At 38.8% G+C, this 21,624-nt stretch overlaps 1 protein-coding gene and 1 long non-coding RNA gene across 11 annotated transcripts in view; one reads left to right on the forward strand and one right to left on the reverse strand.

Annotated features, from left to right (window-relative positions):
• DIP-theta (Dpr-interacting protein theta) overlaps window positions 1-21,624 on the forward strand; it is a 58,064-nt gene that overhangs the window by 8,381 nt on the left and 28,059 nt on the right. For 2 of the 8 annotated variants that reach the window (XM_070208929.1, XM_002051384.4), the window contains exons 1-3: window positions 80-248; window positions 1,865-2,525; window positions 12,452-12,526. In XM_070208929.1, the coding sequence (XP_070065030.1) occupies window positions 2,231-2,525; window positions 12,452-12,526 (370 nt within the window). In that variant the 5' untranslated portion in view covers window positions 80-248; window positions 1,865-2,230. Of the gene's footprint in view, window positions 1-78; window positions 249-1,864; window positions 2,526-12,451; window positions 12,527-21,624 lie in introns of those variants that run through there. The other 6 variants (XM_070208931.1, XM_070208932.1, XM_015172534.3 and 3 more) reach the window with 4 other exon arrangements.
• Window positions 20,972-21,624, reverse strand: part of LOC138911201 (uncharacterized) — a 54,561-nt gene continuing 53,908 nt past the window's right edge. Inside the window, exon 6 of one of the 3 annotated variants that reach the window (XR_011416596.1) lies at window positions 20,972-21,158. This is a non-coding gene — a long non-coding RNA (uncharacterized lncRNA). The remainder of the gene's footprint in view (window positions 21,159-21,624) is intronic. The other 2 variants (XR_011416597.1, XR_011416595.1) reach the window with 2 other exon arrangements.

Below are 21,624 nucleotides of genomic sequence, written 5' to 3' on the forward strand. Positions count from 1 at the left end.
ACGACAGTCGCTGTAGATGATCATAAAAGTAATATGTAATAACCAGATAATAACAATGACAAGCAACCTTTTCATTTTTATTTCATATCATTTCGTTTTTTTTTTTGTTATTTTCTGTTACTTCTAAAGACAGATTGTGGTCGTTGTCAGGAATTGAAAGAAGTCGAGAGCCCAAAGACAATGCCGCATTGAGTCCTTATGGCGCACCGCAATTAGTTGATTGCCGAGGCTCAACTCCATCAAAGATTGTAAGTGCTTTCAATTTCATAGCTGTCCATGCCGCTGTCACCGCCGCTCCACTCGCCGCCTCTAGCTCATTTTGGCCAACGCTCTCGACGGAAATTAAACTTGTCCAAAAGTTTAAATGCCTTTCTGCCGGCTTTCCGTTGTGTTTCGCTTGACTTTTGTTCTCAAGTTGCCATTGCTATGCCAGCCTTCCCTCCCTCGACAGCCGCCCCCTGGCCAAGGCTCTCTCTGTTCCACATAGTAGTAGTTTCCATCTTGGTACATTTATTGTGTGTGCTCACTCGCCGAGTTTTCTAATTTGCGCGCTGCAAGCAATTAAACGAGGCATCCGTTTTGATACTCAGCTGCCGAGCAAGCTACTCCTGCCACCCGCCCCCTCCTCTGGCGCACTTCTCTATGCCTGCGGTTGATCCATTTGCGAGCTGCTTATGCAACAAATGAAGCATGTCAAGTTACTCATACGCCTCGTTGTCCCGCTTCAAAAAACAGCAAATTGCGCTTACCTGGCTCAAGTTTGTCATGTGAAGAGCTTTGACTATAACCTTGTTTTAATTCATATGCCCCTCCAGTAGCTCTAGCTATATGAATGGGCTTGTGTAATTAAAAAGCGACTAGAATTTCCTACTCGCCGGCATTCAACATTAATTTAAACGGTTTCTCTTTCCATTCAAAGAGCCTATTTAATTTTAAGTGTGTTTAAAGATTCAATATTTCAATCGTTTCCATTTTAACTCTAACTGATATATTTATATTTTATTAATATTATAATTTCAAATATTATTATTTATTCAATTGTATGTTTTAAACCTTAATTTAAACTAACATGCTTGCAAGAGGAATCAAGTTTTCTTAAAATGCAATAAAATAAACGTCAAAGTGTTCTTCTATTATATTTTAAGATAATTTGTAACTTATTTTGTCGATTCTCATTATAATTATTGCTCTATTTTTTGTTTATTTTTTTATTATTTTGGCTCTTGTTTTTAATAAAATGTAAGTTTCCAAATAAGTTTAAATTTCAGCCGGACAACGCCGGCTTATTGCTGCTAAATAGAAACTCGCAATGAGTTAAGTGTGGCTTAAATAAGTGCCTTACTTTGCCTTAAACGAACTTGAAACGGTTTTTAAGTAGTTCAGCTGAAATCGAGTTTCAACTATTTCTAAAAGAATATTAAATGGATTCAATGGCTGTCTTTCCCTGCCTACCTCTCCCTCTTCCTCTCCGTCTCCGTCTCCCTCCATCGCATCCCCTCTCTCGCACTCTGTTTCAATGATAACCGCTGCTCATGCAACCATAATTAAGCCACAAAGTTGCCAACTATTAATACCGGCTATATATTCGCTGTTAGCACATAATTTATAAGCACTCATGGACGCCGACGCAGTGGGGGTTATTTTTATGCAAATGAATAAATAATGAAATGATATTTAATAATGCCATGATGAAAACTAACAGAAGTGCACAAAGCAGTTAAATAAATTAACAAAAAAAAAAAAGAATGTGCTATAATAGCAATAATGAATACGCGTTGAGCAAAAAAAAAAAAGAAGAGTAGTAAAACATGCCATGCATTTTGATATGATTTTTTAATATATTGTCTTTTTCTTTCATTTGCAGCGGAGCACATTTTGGACTCCAAAGGGAATGTACGCTGCGCAGCGCCTGCAGCTATGCAATGGAAAATGTATTTTGCCACTCAGCCAAGGGCTGAACAAATTGTTGCGCGTAAATATTTAACAGTCGCAATGAATTGCATTTGCAGCAATTGAAAGTAAGAGCGAGCAGCTAAAGAACACATTTTCGCACAGATAAAGAAATATGCGAGTCGAGCAAACAAACTATGCAACGCGCAAACATTGACAAAACCCAGCCAAACAAAAAAGCATAAAAAATACAAACAAGAAAAAGAGACAGAAGCAGAAAAAAACAGCTGCAAAAAAAAAAAAAAAAAAAGAAAAAACAGAAACACATAAACAAATAAAAATGAAAATTAAAATATTTCCGCTGACAGCGGATGCAACGTTGGCGCAGCGCCGGCGCCGCGTAATGAAACTGCAGCGGAAACATAAAATGCCGGAAATATGCTCATGGCTAATTGTTGCCGCTGCCGCCGCCTCGGCCACTTGGCTGACCCTCTCCCGGTCCCTGGCCGCCGCCCAGGATGACGACGACAGCGAAATGCATCAGCATCACATGGATCTGTTGCACCATCAGCAACAGCACTCGGATTTCATTATTGGCGAATCCGAGGAACGGGATCACATAGCACATCATTTGGGTAAGTCCAAAATGGTTGGTAGATTGAAGCTGAACATTTGCGATTATGCTGTGACAAGTTTTATGCAGAGAAATTCTCGGGTTGTAGACTAATGTAGACCAATTCCAACCATATTCCACTCGTAAAAGCAAAATAAATAATATAATTATAAATAATATAATTATACAGAAAAGATCATAAATTCACAACGAATAATATTCTTCTTGGGAAGCTCAATTACTAACAAATAAAATTTTAATAATAATTATATATAAATATATGACTATAAGTATAAAACTTAAAAAATAAATCAATTTCTTAAGTTAAATTCAAAAATGAATAAAAATATTTAACAACAGATAAAATCTAACAAATCAAATTAAATACAATTCTATAATATTATCTTGACAAAATTATAATTTAAACAAACAATTACAAAAGTAAAGTTAAAATTGACAGCGAACGAAAATATATCATAAAAAGTAAAACTGATTCAAAAGAAAATTCTTTTTAACATACAATAAGAGATACTTGAAAAGTGTGTCGATTGCAAGCAAAGCTAAGTCAAGTAGAACTTTGTGGATAATCTGGCTTAGTACCTTACCGAGTTTCTAATAGTGCTCAGTGGAAATTCCAAAAGCCGTAGCGCAATAATACGATCTACTCGTGCAAGTCCTTTGACAAATTTAAGCGTCTGAAAGCACGAGTATCTTATATTTCGCAGATAAATTCCAGCCACGTCATGTTGGTTCGATTTTTGCCGCCTTACTCTGGCTGACACTGAGTCGGACACAGGGCGCTGGGCGGAGTTATCACGCTCTATTTGCGTTTGCTTTTGCTTAGCACAAGATCAACTTGGCGCGGCTGCCAAGTGCCAAACAAACTTTTCAGTTGCCTCTCCGCCCGCCCGGCCCAGCTGTGTGTCAGTTGAGCGGAATTATGTGACTGACGGCCTGTGGATGATGGGTTGTTGTGGGGGTTAAGGCTGTGTGGATGGCCAGTTTGACTCATTGCACACTGTTCGAGGACAGTTTGGAGCACGTGCTTGGCCGGGTTTAGTGGCTGTTTAAGTTGGCCCCAAGACTTAAGCCGTTCCCAGAATAATTAAAGCGCCCACATGTCGTATGCGTATTCGCATTCGCATTCGAATTGTGGCTGTCGTGGCCGGGCATACACTGTGGCGTCTGTGTCTGTGCCCAAATGTGCACACACACACACACACACACACACACACACACACACACACACACACACACACACACACACACACACACACACACACACACACACACACACACACACACACACACACATACAATTAGAGCCACATGCCAGCCGAGGGAAGCCCAGAGCCGTGTTTGTGGCCACTTAAGTTTTCTTTGTCCATGACTTGTGGACTGCTGCTGCTGGCGCTGCTCCTGTGGGTGCTCAACAAGTGGACAACAGTTGACATTGTTGTACAATGTTGAACCGCTCAAAATCCGTGTATATATAGCTGTGTGCGTGTGAATGTCTGTCTGTGTGTGTGTGTGTGTCTGTGTGTGCTTAACATGAAAGCATCTACTTAGGATACTGGCGTGTGGGACACACAAAGTGATTGACACTCTGATTGATGGCGCTTTGGGTCGTTGGCCAGTTTTGGGTTTATGACTTGACATGATGTTGACCAAGTTTTTACATTGTGAACGCACTGAATTTAAAGTAAATGCTTACAGAAAATGGCTGGCCACACGATCTGTAAGGCATTTACGAAGTTATATGAATATTTGATTAATGCGGTCTGTGTTTAACGTTTCCCATGAGAAAAGAGATACAACTTTTATATTATTAATTTAGTTGACTAGTTATATTCTTATCATTAGCACAAAAATAGACAAAGATAACTCAATTGTTGTTATTAGCACAAATTAATATTAATATGATTATTGTCATGAAATTGATTATTATTATTATTATTGCTATTATTATTATTATCATTATTATTATTATTATTATTATCATTATTATTATTATTATTATTATTATTATTATTATTATTTTTATTACTATTATTATTATTATTATTATAATGCCAATTTATATTCTTGGCTAATTTACAAAGCAGGATAATGTTTAATTAATATTATCTTTTTTATATATAATATATACGAAATTTTAGTATAGATATTTAACCAATTATTGAAATTTAAAAATGTAAAAAGTAAATAGGCTTTTTGAGAATACTTTTAAGAACTGCAAAGATAGATATTATCTGAATGTCTATTGCCTATTTTATTCCTAAAACTTCAGCTTAACTTTCAGCAGTTTATAATTGTTAGCGTTTTAACGCCAACATGGCCAGCTCGTGTAAGTAAAAGTTTTTTAGCGAATTAATCAAAGTGCAGAAATAATTAAAAAGCTACAACTCTGAATTCTATTAAATGCGCCATATATTTATTAATGTATAAACTTAAAAAGTTTACCATTCAGCTATCAAGAAACTTTTCGCCTCAGTCAGGCATGCCAGATAGTCTGCCAGTTTGTGTTTTTTTTTTTTTTAATAGCATTTTAATCACGTAGTCAAAACTTTAGCGCTATATCAATTTTTTCTCCATCCCCCTACGCCGCCACTTGGCAGATCTTTTGGCATTTCTCAACGCACGTTTCGTGTGTTGGCGCTGACTTTGTCAGTTTAAATTTCTTGCTATGATTTCATTTAGCTGTTTCTCATGTGCATTTCGTAATGTTTGCTATGCTTTTTTTTCTTTTTTTCTTGAGCTTGCCACGCCCACTGTGCAGTGTGCAGGCAGCCATGCCCGGCAGGCCTCATTCCCCTTTGCTGCAATTGTTTGACAATTTTTCAACAATTTCCCAACTGACTGCAAAATTGACGCTCTGCCTCTTACAACCCTCCCATTGCCATTTACGTCATTCTTTCACAGTGTTCGTAAGTGCACATATGTGTGTGTGTGTGTGTGTGTGTGTGTGTGTTTGTGCATCTTTCACACGCTTTTGCGTTGCTGCTGAAAGTATGCAACACTTTTTTGCGCTCTACATTGTTTAGCCCATCGCTTGGCCGACGGGGCGGATGAGCAACGAGCAGGATAACAGGAGCAGCAGCATCAGCAGCAGCAGCAGCAAAAAATGTGAAGAAAAAGAAGAAGGCAACGACAATCACGGCCGTTGTTGGCCTTTGAGGCGTTCTGTTGCTGCTTTATATCTGTGTGTGTGTGTGTGTGTGTGCGTGTATGTGTGAGCTCTTGTTGTTGCTCTTTTTTAGCTTTTGTTGCTGTAATTTGTATTTTATTTTGTATCCTCCGGTTTTGTTTTCGCTTTTGTACACTTGAAAAGCATGTTTAAAGTTGGAACACAAACGTTGAAGTAGTTTTCAGTCGATCAGAAAGATGAGCAGATATAGCACTTTCTCTTTCTTTTTCTGTCTCTCTCCTTCTCTGTGTGCGTCTATCTATATATAGTCTCTCAGCTGTCTATATCTTATGTAAATAAATAGAAAAATTGGCTTATATTTAATATATTTTAGCAAAGTACAAGTCGCTTTATCCAAGCTAAATTTTAATTGCTATAAAGTGTAGGAAATAAATGTACATATAAGATAACATTTGTATTTGATATTTGAGCTGCAGATCAGCAGAGAAAACTTCATTTTTTATAAAATTGTAGAGCATATACGGTTAGAAGGAGATATAATATAATATTAAACTCAGCATTTACCAGCTTCAATTGTCTCACATATCGGGGAGGGCATTTAATCTTCGGCGTGTCTTACTTTCTCGTTTCTTATATTTTTCACTGTTGTTGTATTTTGTTGCGCTTTTCGGCTATTGCCTCTTGGCAAATGTTTGTTTTTAACAACATCTCACGTTAGCTTCGTGTGCTTGTGTTTCGTTTGAAGTCGCCTTTTTCAAAATTTAATTTAGCAGCATGGCACTTTGCAATTGACCTGCGTCCAGGGCCGCAGGCTGCTGCTTCAAAAATGTTGTCGGAAAAATACCTAAAAATTCGCATTGGCAAATATCAAAAATGTGACGCAACGCAACGGAACTCAATTAGCAAACGTTGCTGGCCAAGGCAGCTGCAGTTAAATGCAATATGATAAAGTTGTCCAAATGTTTCGCTAGTTCTGACACATGACACCGCCGCAATGGGAATGCTAAATGCACGAGAACTACGCTCAGAATTTTAACACTAAATTTGGCTTACTTCCTCTCTCTCTCTCTCTCTCTCTCCTTCTCTCTTTCCCTCCCTCTCCTTCTCTCTTTCCCTCCCTCTCTAATTTGAAAGTTACATTTACGGCCAGGCTAAATGCATAAAAGTTGACTGGCTAATAACTGGCAACTTTGGTTTGCCACTCGGGAGACCTGGACAACAAAGTCGGAGACTCTCCGAGAGCCACACGCATCAGTAGCTTCTCATTCCCCATACCGCCTGCCCCGCACAATCTGAGCTCACGTACGCAACTTCAAGTTTTATAATCATCTGCCAAGTTTGCTGACCAAGTTGCCTTTCTCCCCTTCTCTCGCCCCCACCTCTCTCTCTCTCTCCGAAAGTTGGCCAAAATGCAAGCCCAGGTACATAGTAGTAAGTGCTGCAATGTACTTAAAAGTAAAAATATTGCTTGCAGTCAGATTAAGCGAATGAAAGTCCGCATCAAAGAACTTGCTAGCTCAAAGCTAAAATCAATTATCAATCGCATTATTTTGAAATTAAATTGGTTCCTTTTATTGTTGTAAAGTTGAATCGACAAGAAAGGACATTTCAATTAATGTGTACAATTATTTATGGATTTACTTTCGTTACTCAGACAACTAATAACATTTTCTACATGAGCTTGAATTTCCTATATTCGTATCATATCATATCAGACGAAAGACAGATTGCAGAAATCTATCTACTTATTAACAAGTTTAATCAGGCTATTTCGGTTCTTTTGACTCACTTTTATAGTTTAGCCATCTAATTGCAACAGTTTCAATTCAAATACCTACCAATATATTCAGGTCTTTCTTAGCGCACAGACAATATCTTGTAATATTTTATGTCCTTTCATATTTTGCGACAGTGCAAACAAATATTTATTGCCATTAAACCTTAAGACATACTAACACAGAATTACTAAACGTATGTGAACCTAAAACTGAATAGTTCTAAGCTACGCCCGCTCGCTTAGAGTGTGAAAAAGCACCTGTGTGCGTGGTGTACGTGAGCTGAGAACTGACAATGCAATTTGGACATTGAATGGGTTAAGAAAATAGAGATATTCTAAGCTGAATTGAAATACACTGAAATATTATGAAATGCTGATTAGCAAATTGATGAACAAGTACTCGAGCAGCTTAAAGAGCGAGTCTCTATTCGATTCTCATAATTTCTTCTTAAGTGTGTAGAGAACTATTTCTGCTAGTATTTTAAAGTCTAATTCGTTCAAAAGCTAGGTAACTGTTATTTGAGTTATTTACACACACGCGATTCAACTCGAAACTGCTATGACAACGCCTCTCTATGCAATTCTCATGATTTTAAGCTGTTTGTGTGCAAGTCTTTCGCTTCTACAACACTTTTATTTGCCACACAACAATAACTCAGCTCCTACAACATTTGTCGAATTCCAGCCTAATTGTAATCATTAGCCCAACAAAAAGAAGGCATTTACAAATTGTCGACAAATTTGTGCAACTTTAAGGCAGTTGTTGACACCTCCTCTCGTTTAGGCTCAGTCGTATCCGGGCGTTAAGCTGGCGCTGCTTGGATTGGGGCCGGCAGGCTCTGTCTGCAATGCCGGCTAATAAATCATTGAGACTTGACACGAAAATTGGCTTAAATGCGTTAGCATTATGGCCAAAATCAACAGCCGACGTCCAGGCGGCTGCGACTAAGCAAGCGCCTGCGGCCTCAGATGAGATGAGATGAGATGAGGCGTTGCGCGTCTGTCGCAGCAGGTGTGTCGCTTCTCAAAGGCGGCGCCACAGGATGCGTAAATTAATATGCTCGTGCACTTAGCTAAGGAAAACTCACAGCTCACAGTTCGCAGCTCACGGCTCGCAGCCGCCAAATGAGGCGCCCTATGGTTTTTTTCCAAGGCATCTTTATTGTTTTTGTTGCATTATTACAGTGCGTACTCGTATATTTTCATTTGCCTGCCCACGTTTCTCAGTATTTTTCAATGTTTTAAAGTTTTCTTTTTTCATTTTCAGCTATGAGCGCGACAGCAGGCTGTGAAGAAAGAAATTTAAGGCATATTTCTTGGCGCATTGCCGCTAGAAAAATGGCATAATAAATAAATCTACTTTGAATTAGCGCCATTTACTTTACATTTATTTTTGCCGCCGTGCAATTTATGGCGTTCAACGTTTCAAAGATTTTCTTTTTCTACCGATTTTCCACTGCCTGTTTTTTTTTTTTTTGTTGTTGTTGCTGTTGCTGTTCACCCAATTTCGGCGCGTGCTTTTTGGCTAATGAAGTTTTGAGGCTTGGCCCAGCGACAATCAGTGTCGAGTCGAGTGTCCTGTCCCGAAAAGGTGAGCGCAATCAAGTGGTAAACAGAAATAGCTCAATTTGACGCATGTTCATAAGCTTTTGTGGGCTTAATGATAGGTAAATGAAAAATGTATATTGGCAAGCGTCTTCGGTGTGTGCCCTGCCTATGAATTTAGGCATAAAAGCTTTTCATTTTAATTTTTAATGCAGCAATTTTAAGTAGCTTGAACTTCAATTTAATGCAGGAACTTTATCCATCTTATGTCCTTCTGTGCCTTGATCTCGAGACCTACAAAAGCTGCAGACTAATTCTTGTTTCTCAATTTACTAATATCGATAGCTATCGATAGACATGGTATTATGGCATAACCTAAATTATTTAATACACTATCGAAAATTAAAATAAAAATAATTTGAATTTTGAGCCTTTTTGATAATGTCTCCGCTCATTTTTAACTTGGCAAGCATACCTTAACATTTACATAATAAATCCACCAAAAATGAAAAAAAAAAAATTTGAAAGTTAGTCTTGCATCATTTTAAAGCCATAAGATCGGACTATAAATACCTAAGTCAATCAAGAATGCATATGTCATACATTTTCAAGTTGAAGTCCGTTCGGCCTATTATTGTTCATGTGCTCATATTTGCCTACAATTGACCAACAATGTGAAATGTTTTATTTATATGCCATAATGCTCGTTTTCCTAATACAAAAGATATGTTGTCCTTTAGACGTAATGTAGCACAAATATATTTGTATTATTTGCAGTCAAATATCCTGAAGGTAATTGAGTATTTCAAAGGTAGAAGAAGTGCCTGCCAAAGTTTACTTTGTCACATTCACATTCCAATTTCTATGCCCCTTCACCCATACCCTCTCTCACCCAACACCCTTTCTCTGTCCGTGTCTATCCAAGCGGTTGCTATTGATTTTTAGTGCCATTTACTCGGCCACCTTGGCATATTTTGCCTAGTTTTTCGGCACGATGACAGCAAAAAATAGAGAAGAAAAAATGAAGTTATTTATAAGGCGCAAAGGCCTTGGAATCTAAACGGGTGCGTGCAGAGACAGTGTCAATAGACCAAATGAATTGGAATTTGGCAGTTGCCAATTGCGCCAGTTGCTAGTTGAGGAAGTTCGAACTGAATGGCAAATAGCAACATTGTCATAAGAAAAAGTAAGAAATACGAAATGCGTAGCAGATGACAGCCAAATGAATGGCCAAATGGCAAGAGAATGCGAGCTCGGGCCAAAGCCAAAGCCAAAGCCAAAACCAAGTGAAATGAAACAAATTTTCAATTAATTTTCATGCTCAACAATTCGGCACTGTTTGCATTTTAATAAACGCCAAACACATGCTAACTGCCAGTAGGTTTAGCAGTTCGGGGGCAGAACAATAAGGCGTTCGGTTGGGTGGCGGCAGGGATTTTGCACTTGCAGTGTAAACGGTTGAAATGACTTTGTGCAAATGTCACAGCTGCCTGGTAAGGCGAATACATTTTGCGGTTCCAGCAGCAACGCACAAAAGTATGCAATAAATTCGATTCCAGCAAGGGTTGCAAACGAGCACAGAGTGGAAGGGGCTTGGCTTTTTCCAGGGGGCATGCTGCCAAACATCAAATACAACAGCAGCAAAATCCTTAGCTGATGTTCAAGTTGGGCAACAACTTTGCGCTCGACTTGCCCCAGTGCAGCCTGTTTGTAATATTTTGTGTTGCATAGTTGCATCAGCCCACCCATCCTTTACACTCACCCGGTCTGCCATGCTGGCTCATGTGCAGGCATAGAAAATGCATTCAAAAGGGCCACAAATGTTGCCAGCGAATGCTACGTGCCACCTCAACCAGACAGCTCTGCACACACACACACACACAGCTCCTCCGCCGACTGCCGAAAGAGCTGTGAAATTTTTCGCCCAATTTTCTATATTTTTCTTTCTTCTATCACATTCTTTTGCCTGGCCTGCCATGACGTGATTTAGCAGCCAAGCTCGACGTGACCGTGAAAATGGGGCAGCCCATCATAAAAAAGAAAATCTCACTTCGTGCTGCAGCTAACCGGCCGCCAATTGAGATGCTGCACGGCCAGACTTTTCACGTCGAGCTAGACTAGAAAAGGCTTAAATAAAAGTAGTTGGGCTGCATTTTACTATCGTATTTTCCATCATGAAGATTTCGCGTAACTCGGCAAAAGTTGAGCTTATCCACAGCCACACGCATCGACAAATATCGCGTTCAATAGGACTGGACGACTTGTTTGCGAAATCAGCTCTTATTCCGAATCGCATATGAGCACCTAAACAAATCAAGGCAGTTTAAGATCAAATAAGATTATACAAATAATAAAACAGTATATAATATCATAGCTGAATAAATATAAGAGGCATTAATTGTCTTCGGTTTATAATTTCACAAAAATAATAATAATAAATATTGAAAAATAAAAATTATAAAAGAAAACAATAGCGATCGAATATAAAATACTTAGTAAAATATGAAAAATATTAATCCAAATCTCGCTCTCTTCTCTCCCTCTCTTCCTCTCTCTCTCCCTCTCTCTCTCTCTCTCTCTCTCTCTCTCTCTCTCTCTCTCTCTCTCTCTCTCTCCCTCTCTCTCTCTAACTACCAATTCAGTTTTTGCTTAATGGGAAATCAGTTAGCTTTTTGTAACTAACTCAAAAATGGTAATCATAATGCGTTTCAAAGCGCAGTCAACCTTGAAGTGCTGCTCCCTAAACAACCCCCGCCGCCCGTTGCCACATCCCGCCAACTCCCTCAAGTGGCATATTCTAAACAGGTTACGCATAAACGTAAAACCATTTGCACATTTACCCATTTGGCAGCATTTACTAAATATTTGATGATGCGTGCAGTGCATTGCATTTCACCTGTCTGTGTAATATACGAGCGCCCCTTTCCCCCTTTCAGCCCCATCCCCCCGCCTTGGCCGCAACGGTTTATTGATTTCATATAGCTGGCAGCTTCATTTGCAGCTGCTGCAGAAAAGTCAAATTGCGCATTTTGTGCAAGTTCATTTTGCGGTCGCGAGAATTACAAGCTGCTCGTAAAGAAGGCGCCAAATAAATGCGCTCCGAAAAAAAAATATTGGAAAACTGCTCGAAACGAACAGTTTAGCCAGAAGCCCCAAGCTTCCTAACAAACCCCGTATTTTGGTTGTGTTAAGGTATGTGCGTGTGTGTGTGTGTGTGTGTGTGTGTGTGTGTGTGTATGTATGTGTGTGCGTGTGTGGTTTCTGGTTTTTCGGCAGTTGCTGTGCAACCTGTTTATCTGTTTATATTGATGTGACCTGCTCAATGCTCTAACCGCAAATTGAATTTCCAACAGAGCCAAGCGAGCTAAAATTAACTACGTATTACCTGTAAATGTAACTTTTTAACACAGACTCTCTCTCTCTTCCCCTCCCTCGCCCTCGCTTGCCCACTCGCCTTTTGCAATGTGTGTACCTAAAGCGGAAATGCAAAATCACGAGGAGCTGTTGGAAGACATACGCGAGGACACGGTCGTCAATGTAATACCAGAGAAAGGTAAGACGATTTACAGTTTACACTGTCACGCCCACCTCCCACATTTCCCCTTTTATATATGCATAAATATTCTTTTCCTGAATATATATATATATATATATTCCCTAGCAAATACTTGCAGTTGTTTGTTAATTTTTTTTGCGTAATCGTTCCTCGTGACTTTAAAACAATTGAAAAATATATAATTTTTTTATAACACATGCATTTTATTGATAATAATATGAATTTCACAAATACTTATGAAATTTCGGGAATAGAATTTATAAGATAAAAGAATCCCATAAATTCGTGCATCACATTAATAGTTAAATATTTTAATATTTTATATAAAATATTTTTAAGAATATAATTTGATCAAAAATCAATTATATAAAATAATACTTTACGCGTTCTTCTAGTCAAAACAAAAACTTTATGGACTTACAAAGTATTTATGAAAACAATATATTAAGTTGTTGGGATTTTAGTGGCCCGTTTTAAATTTATATTAACGACTTTTGTTTTTGGTCTTTTGTTACAATTTTTGATGGTCAAATAATTTAAAAATAAGAAAAGTACAAACAGAAACAACATAAAAAACCAGTCAAAACAAGAATTTTGTACAAAAATCAATTCGATTCATTTATGTTTTTTTTTTCATGATTTTTGACCTGAACACTTGAATTTTTGTGCTTTCCTTAAAACACAAGTTTATAAATTGCAAATTTAAGTAAATAATTATATTATAAAATTAAGCTATTGATAATTAGAAATTAAATAAATAATTAAAGCACAAGCAAAAACCAGACAAGGAGCCAGCCAAATAAATAGTTTTAGGCGCACTTCTAGATATTCATAATGGGTATTCCCATTTTTTATTATTTTTTGTTAGGGCATTCACTCTTCGCTGTGATCCTGTGATCCACCTTTTGCTGCGTGCTGCCCGTATCGTGTTAGGTTATCCTAAGCATCACGTGCTCCGCTCACTTCTTGCAAGCCCCCTCTCCCCCCTAGTTACCCCTGACGCAATCGCGAGGCGCCATTAAGTCAGTCGTTCGGTCGTGAGTCGGTGTCGTGTCTTTAGTCGCTGTTGTCGCAGCATTTTTTCTCGCTTTTAAATTTTATTTATTGTAAATTGTATTTGAAACGTGCTGAGGTTCCATTTCTGCCTGACTCTGCCCCGCTGCCACACCCTCCCCTGGCCGAGGCACGAAACGGACCAAAAATGTTCAAGCTAAATCTGCCCTTGGCTGGCAAATGTGTGTGTGCCATGCGTGTGTGTGTGTGTGTGTGTGTGTCGTGCAACTTAATAGAGTTGTTTAGCATTTAAATAGCGCCATTTGCCGGCTGTTGCTGTTGTTGTTGTTGTTGTTGCGCTTATTAAGTTGAAATGCCGCGTCGAGTTGACTTAATAAAGTGAGCTTAAAGTTGAATTGAGCGGAAGTAGAAAGTGAGTCGGAAATGCGCCTAGAGTGTGCTTCTGAATGAACGTCTTGAGAATGCGGCCTAAAAGCCACTCAGCGATAAGCCAAAGTGGTTGCATAATTGTATTTTATAATAACAGAAAAAAATAAAAACTGATGTGATACGAGCAGCTAAATAATAACAAATGTAAGCGATATAAATGGTAGAAGAAAAAACAAGAACACATTTGCCATCAATTATTTATGATAGACTAAGTAAGGGAAGTCTTGTTTTCATTTCAGATCAGAAGCAGCTCAAAATGTGCTTCACTCCAACAAATTGAAGTTTTATTTACATATCCCTAATGCTCTGCATTCTCTAATTCTCCAAGAAAAGTTGAATTATATAAAATATTTTGTGCGGCCTTAAAGCATTTTTTATACCAGTAAGCCATAAGTGTAACTAAATTTATATGTACTTCAGTTTAAAAAATTTTCTTTTCTTTAAGTGTACTTTTTTAGATATTAGAAATGAAATACAATCTGAGTTAGGAATGAATCAACCGCAATCAAGATCACATTTAGTCTTTGCAAACTGAAATCATTATCGAATAATCATTATTAATGATACTCATTAGCTTGACTCTTGTCTAACCAATCAGCATTAATGTCTTACCTTAAATGCTAAAGCATTAATTTAGCATGTTCTGAACCTAAACGAGTACTTATGGATACTTCTGTATGTCTATGTTATCCGCACACAAATGAAATGCGTTTGGTTTTAATATGCAAGTAGGGTTAATGAAATCTGTATTGCTTAAAGGCTTATATGTTGTATATTACTCGGAGCCCAACACGCATAAATTCCCATAAAACGCCCTTTTCACCAAGCAAGATTACAATTACAAATGTGGCCAAAGCCCAGGCCTTACATATAGCTTAAGCCAATGCCGAGCTACTTACTTTCCAAAAACTCCGAGCAGCTAAGCCAGTTCAAACCGCACACAAACACAAGCACAGAGACAGACTCAAACTCAAACACAAAGGAACCACAACAAATAGCCAGCCCTTGGGGGCGGTGGGGGGAGTGGGGGGAGTGGGGGTAGCTCAAAAACGATTTGCTTTATTCGCATATATCATAAGCATTATGTTTAAGTACAGAGACGCGAGGGATATGCGTTCAGGATGTGCAATAAATCCACTCAAGGCAGCAGACATATGCACATTAAATCCTAATTTCATGTTGCCCATAAATCCACTAAACAATCACACCCAAGCCTGCCCGGAATGATGTGCCACAAAACAAAATATGTAACGAATTTGCGAATTTGCACATATTTACACACGAACGCGCCGAAAAGTATGCCATAAAAATACACGCAACGCGCCGGGATGAGGGTAGATATATAACGATTGCGAGGGTGGCACGGGGGAAGGCAACTAGGCAGGCAGGCAGGCAGGCAGGCACATATCAATATAAACGGAGCCAAATCAAATGAGTTGGCAAAAGGCAACACAGAATGCCGTTACACGAAGGTTAGCGCAAAAGAGACAGCAAAAAGCGAACGAGAGCAAGCCGCGCGCGGGATGGGGGCTCGCCAGGGGTGCTCAGGACAGTCTGTGGCAAATTTTTATTGACGCGACAGGAGCTGGGTAATCGAGCTTATTAACAGGCACAACAGCTACGGCTGAAAGCGACGAAATTGTCGTGCCCAGCACTTAAGCACACTTAGAGTCCCCCTTTTGCCATTATTATTATCTAGTGGAGCATACATCAGGGCGCACAAACAGAAGCGATTAGTAAATAGAAGCCGAAGCGTAGATGCTCTCTGGAAGGGTAGCAGATTTTGGAGCTTAAGAAAAAAACTGTCTTAGTATTTGGAAAATGAATGTTAATTCAAATGGAACCCGATTTGTCTAGCTTTATTCTGCCCAATACTCTTCCCAAATGCAAATAAGGCTGCGAATACGCTCATTCAAACTTATAAATATATTTATGTTAAAAATTTATAATATTACCCACTATCGATGGACTCGACATTGGCAGCCTATTTATGCTTATCGATAAAACAATCAACTTCTTATCGATAGCTATTAATAATTATCATAGACTGCAGCACTGTAATTACATAAACTATAGCCTCATCCTTTTACAAATGCATTATTAATAAACTTTCATTTGATACATTCAAATTACATTCTATATACCCCTTCAGAGCACAGGATATAGTGTGTAATAAGCGGCGCAGAGCGTAATGTTTAGACAGAGATTAGACGACAATCCGCAACATGACAGCACACTAAACACACTCACAAACACACACGCACACATGCAAACAAACAAGTGAATAACACACAAACACACTCTATTGTCAGTGTTGAGCAATGCCATACTTTTGCGCTGTTTACCCCTTGCAAGTGAGATTTAAGACCACATCAATACACATCAAAAAGCATGCTCGTCGCGAAAACTCTCCTGCCGCCTCATCTCTGCCGTCTCGCCTCTCTCTCTCTCTCTCTCTCTCTCTCTCCCTCCTCTATTTGCTTATCACATTGTTTACGCATTTTGAGTACAAGATTGTTATGTGTTGATTTGCTTTAACTGACGCGTGCCCCGCATATAAGAAAGCATCCCCAGCCGACGGCTCCTTTTTGTTTGTTTGTTTGCTTATTTTTTATGTTTTTGTTTTCATAACATTCACGGGGCGTATGCGTAACGCCAACTTTGTTGAGGTCTCCTTGGCATGTCAGCGACACACACACACACACACACACACACAAGTGTATGTGCAGGTGTGTGTGCGTGTATAGGCAAACTTTCAAAGACCCCCCACTGAAAGCCACAAATCTGTTGCATACTTGCGGGCGCGCATTTAAAGTCAACCCGCGCACTGTCCGCATCGCTGGGCATTCGAGCGCCGAAGCATTGATTGACTGACTGCCTCTGCGGACGGGCTGACACCATCGCCTAGCTCGGAGAGAGAATGACTCGCGGGACTGGGAACTGTTTTCTGGGAAATATCCAAGAATGTGGCCTTATCTGTGCACTGAATAGCACTTGTTATTCTCAATGGGTTTTAAAGCTGTTCAGTGGTTGTCAATGAATGCTCAGCTTGAGTATTTGCAGAACAATGGGAATAAGACAAAAGTGCTCAAAATTTATTTAAATCTATGCATATATGAACCCAATTTCTGATAGGTAAACAGTTTAATTGGAAACAGAGTTCTCTGAGTCTTTATTTTCATATAAAAGACAATACTTTAAATAATTACGTCTAGTGTCATCTTTCTTGCATTAGTTTTGCATATCCGCCCCCCCCCAACTCTGCGCTTTGACTATCAAAACCCAACTAAATTCGAGGCTGTCCACGCATCAGCGTTTGGCCATATTTCTTTTATATTTTTATTGTAAGAACAAAAACAGCGTCCAAGCGGGCGGGCACAGTAGATAAACGAAGCACCGCGAACAAAAACAACGTAAAATTTCATTAGCTGGCAGTGACCAACTGCCAGATGCCCTGTAACTTATTTTCATATATGCCTTTAAGACATATATATGCTACAACAATACATCTGCGGATACATGCATACTTTCTGCTATATACATATATATTTATTTCACCAAACGGTTATACTACCCCACATTTTCTATGCACACAGGGTATAGTTACAGTTTTTCGGTCAGCCGCCGCTTTGGACATACATGCATACATATGTACGCTTGTATGTCTGTATGTATTCGACAAATCGAAAACAAACGACGCAGGCACAAAACTTTAAAGCTAGACAGAGATAGCATGATCGGTCTTTGCTGCTGCTGTTCTATCAGCAGTAGTCGAATGCGCCGGCAGAGCAATTGAGTCGTGGCTGAGAAATGTGCTGAGAGCAGAGCTTAAAAGTAGGGAAGAACCCATACACATACACACACTGACGCACATTCTTATATTGGAGCTGAGAGCACCATCGCATGCATATTAAAGATAACGCTGCATTCTGTGCTCTGAGCGCCACAGTCACCGCTCCCGAGTTTACACTCTCCTCGTGCACACGCACTCTAAGTCGAAGTAAAGAGAATTTGAAGACGCAAACAATCAACAGCTGCCGATTATGTGCGCCTGGTAATCAGAGAAGGCACTTACGTTTGCTTGAACGCGTGACGATGCTGCTGCTGTCCCCATAAAGAAAGCCAAATTTGATATTGTTGAAATAAATAAAATTAGTACTAAGTAAATAAGATGTGATCTTTAATTAATATATTAGATATAGTTGGAAAATTAACATCATAATATTGTTGTGTATTAGACACCATAATTTTGGGATCTTGTCCGATTCTAAAAACCGGCACGAGTCCAAAAAGTACATCTCTGAATGTCGGCACCAATTACCTGAGAACTGGAACTGGCTGAGCTTTAGAGTATTATGGGACTATTCCGCCAAATCTGCCTCGTCAATTCGCGCTTTACGGGCCAGCTAATCTCTCATTCAATTTATTGTAACAGCAACAATGCATATATACTCACGAATGTGCATGCATACATACATACTAGCTTATGCGAAGCATGCATTAGGCATAGCGAAAATAGAGAAGAAAAAGAAGGCAGACGCGCTCAAGATGAATTCGTACACCAGCAATAATTGCGTGCAGCGATAAGCAACAACAAAATTACGTGTGAGCGCATTGCACGAATTATCTCTTTATATGCGCGTCTCTCTGCATATATTTATATGTGTATAGATGTGTGTGAATGGCTGTGCTTTATCTGCGCATGCATCTGTGTGTCCGCTTGTTATGTTAACTTATGCATGGCTCTCAGTCGAACTTTTGCTGTTGCCCATTTCGGTTGAGTCGAATTTCGCTGATGATCGTTTGCCTGGTCTCATTTTTGTGTGCGGTTTTTTCTTGGGCTTTGAGTAAGTTTCCCTTCAGTAGTAAATACGATTTGAAAGCTATTGCACAGCCGCGCTTCATAAATATCGGCTTGTGCGGCAATATGTTTAATTCGTCCACGACTCGGTTTAAATGTGCTCTCAATTTTTGACTAAGTAATTTGATCGGAAACACAACCACTAAGTTATTTACGGCATAAGACAAATTTGCAACTGGAATCAAACTAACACAGAATAAATCTGTAAAGACAATTAGTGAAAAAAAAAACGGCGCCCATGAAATAAAGCAAGACGAGTGAGCGCGATGCCGAAATAGATAAGGCACACGAATGGTATACACACATGTATGTATGTATATATTTTGCAATACTTTCTGCATAACCTTGTGCATGTGTGTAATCGCTTGTGCCTTATCTGCTTTAGAAAGTGTGAACGTGAATCTACCTGTGCACTACGCTCTCTCAAACTAGAATTCCTCTTTGAATCGACGGCCTGTTCAAGTTTCTGTGCGCCAATATTTTTTGTCTACTTTGTGCTCTCATTGTAATTCTTTGGTTTTATTAAGCCCCGGTAGTCAATTATATACCGCCAGAAGTATGGGAAGTTTACTACTAAAATAAAACAGAACATTTAATTACTATTAATGGGATTATTTTAGATATACATACTATTTATTTAATTTATTTAAACTTCTCATTTTTAAATGTATATATTGCCGAGGTATGGCATGTGTGAAATATAGCTCTGCGCATTTAGCATGCATCCCATGTTCACACCACCTGCTATAAAAAAACTTGTTGCTGCGCAGTAACTTGAGCCTGCTTAAACTGTGCGATTGACTACTGGGGTTAAACTCGCAGAGAATCAAGTTGCGAGTGCGCAAAGCAGATGAAAAAATGGGCGCACAGAAAGTTAGCTATAGCTGGCACAAGATGAATTCTTGCGTGAGAGAACACAATTTAAAGGCAGATAACAGACGAGCAAGCACACGAGTGCATAAGTAGATAACGCAAAAACGAAAAAAAACTCAAAGCTCTCCGCTTTTTACTCGCGCAACTTTGTATTCTGTTAGTTAACATCCACTGTTAATCAGGCATGTTATTCTGCGCAGCTGTAAGCTGTTAATAGAACTTCGGAGTGACGTTATAATTAAAGCTAAGCTTGATTTTCTTTCAATAAATTATTATGCAAACGCAAATCAAAATTGTTGAATTTAATTAGATACATTTGCAAATCCAATTAGAGCGGAAAATCCAGTCGATATAGAACAATTCAAAGTTGTACAAAACTATTAATATTTTTGTGTTTGCTTTATTTTTCAGACCACACTTCCACGCTCACGGACAAAAAATATGATATCCCTGGTAGTACCAGACTGTAGATATTGTCCTGATGATCCTGAAAGGTCAAATATTTTTCGAAATACGCAAGAACACGCTTAAGATATATGTATGCACTTTTCAGCCACGCCCCAGTCATGGTTTTTAGTTGACTCCCATATCCTTGGTTACTGCATGCCATTGATATAGTCCTGATAAACCAAAAGGACAACATTTCAACAAATTTGCATTGAAATGGTCCATAGGCATGTATGTTTGGTTTTTCAGCCCCGCCCCCTAATGGTACTTAGTTGACTTGCATATCCTTGGTTAAATTATATCATCGATATTGTCCTCGAGAACCTAAAGGATCAAATTCCTGCAAAATTTGCATCGGAATGGTCCAAAATAAAGCATGCTTTCTCTTTCAGCAGCCCCTCTAAATAAATGTGCAGCAACTGCAGCTGCTAGTTAACATCTTCTTTACAGCACTCATTTAACATTATCTGTAGCTTAACATCACTCATTTTAAATGAGTTACATTTTTGCCCTTACGCGTATGCAACAAAATTTTATATTCGAAAATATTCGACGACCTTCTGAGCATTTCTGTTCGCCTGGTACTTCAGCGGAATTTCAGTACAAATTGGGGACCCAGCCGCCGACGAGCGCGCCCCTTTCGGGTATGCAACAGAAAATTTTCGGACGCTGAAAAATTTTGTCTACCTTCTATATATTTCTGTTTGCCTGGTATTTCAGCAGAATTTCAGAAAAACCTCGGCATCCGGCAACATATTTTTAATGACAGTTGATTTTTGAATTTTTTGCAATCCCATATCCCTTAGAAGAAAAAACATGAATTTGTTTAATAAACGTTTTATTTCTTTATGTTAAAATAAACAAAGTTATTGTTTTTCACATATATTTTCGATTTAAACTTAAAATGTATATATTTGGCTTAAAACATATCCGATCCTGGAAGGAGTAGCCTCGTTAGATTCGTAAAAGTCCTTAGAATCGATTAGAGTCCTTAAATCCTTCAATCTGAAAAGATAAAAACACATTTGAAACAAAAATGTCAAAAGAGATATATAAGGTTATTTTGAGAAAAGAAATGGCCATAACTCCGGCATATCCTTGCAGATCCTTGCAGGACATGGTGCGTTAGGATCGTGGGGACCAACTGCATCGAACTGCATCAAAACATTATGGGGTCATCTAAGAATCCTGGACTTGGTAATTTTTTAGTCGCGGGCCGCAAGCAAAATTGGTTAAAATCATCAAATTACAGTAAAATCGCGATATCTCTGAAACTATAAGGACGATCTTAATGTAATTTGGCCAGATTGTAGTCCTGGTCAATACAATTTTTTTGACACAGGACTCGTCAGGATACGCCAGGATATGGCCGAGTTATAAGCTATTTTCGGTTGACTATTTTGTCCTTAAAACTTTTTTGTCCGAAGGACTTTCGTCCTTTGGATTGTATATTCGTAAATGGGATGATGAG

The sequence above is a fragment of the Drosophila virilis genome, chromosome 4 (genome assembly GCF_030788295.1).
Source record: "Drosophila virilis strain 15010-1051.87 chromosome 4, Dvir_AGI_RSII-ME, whole genome shotgun sequence".
In the NCBI taxonomy this organism is placed as follows: domain Eukaryota; kingdom Metazoa; phylum Arthropoda; class Insecta; order Diptera; family Drosophilidae; genus Drosophila; species Drosophila virilis.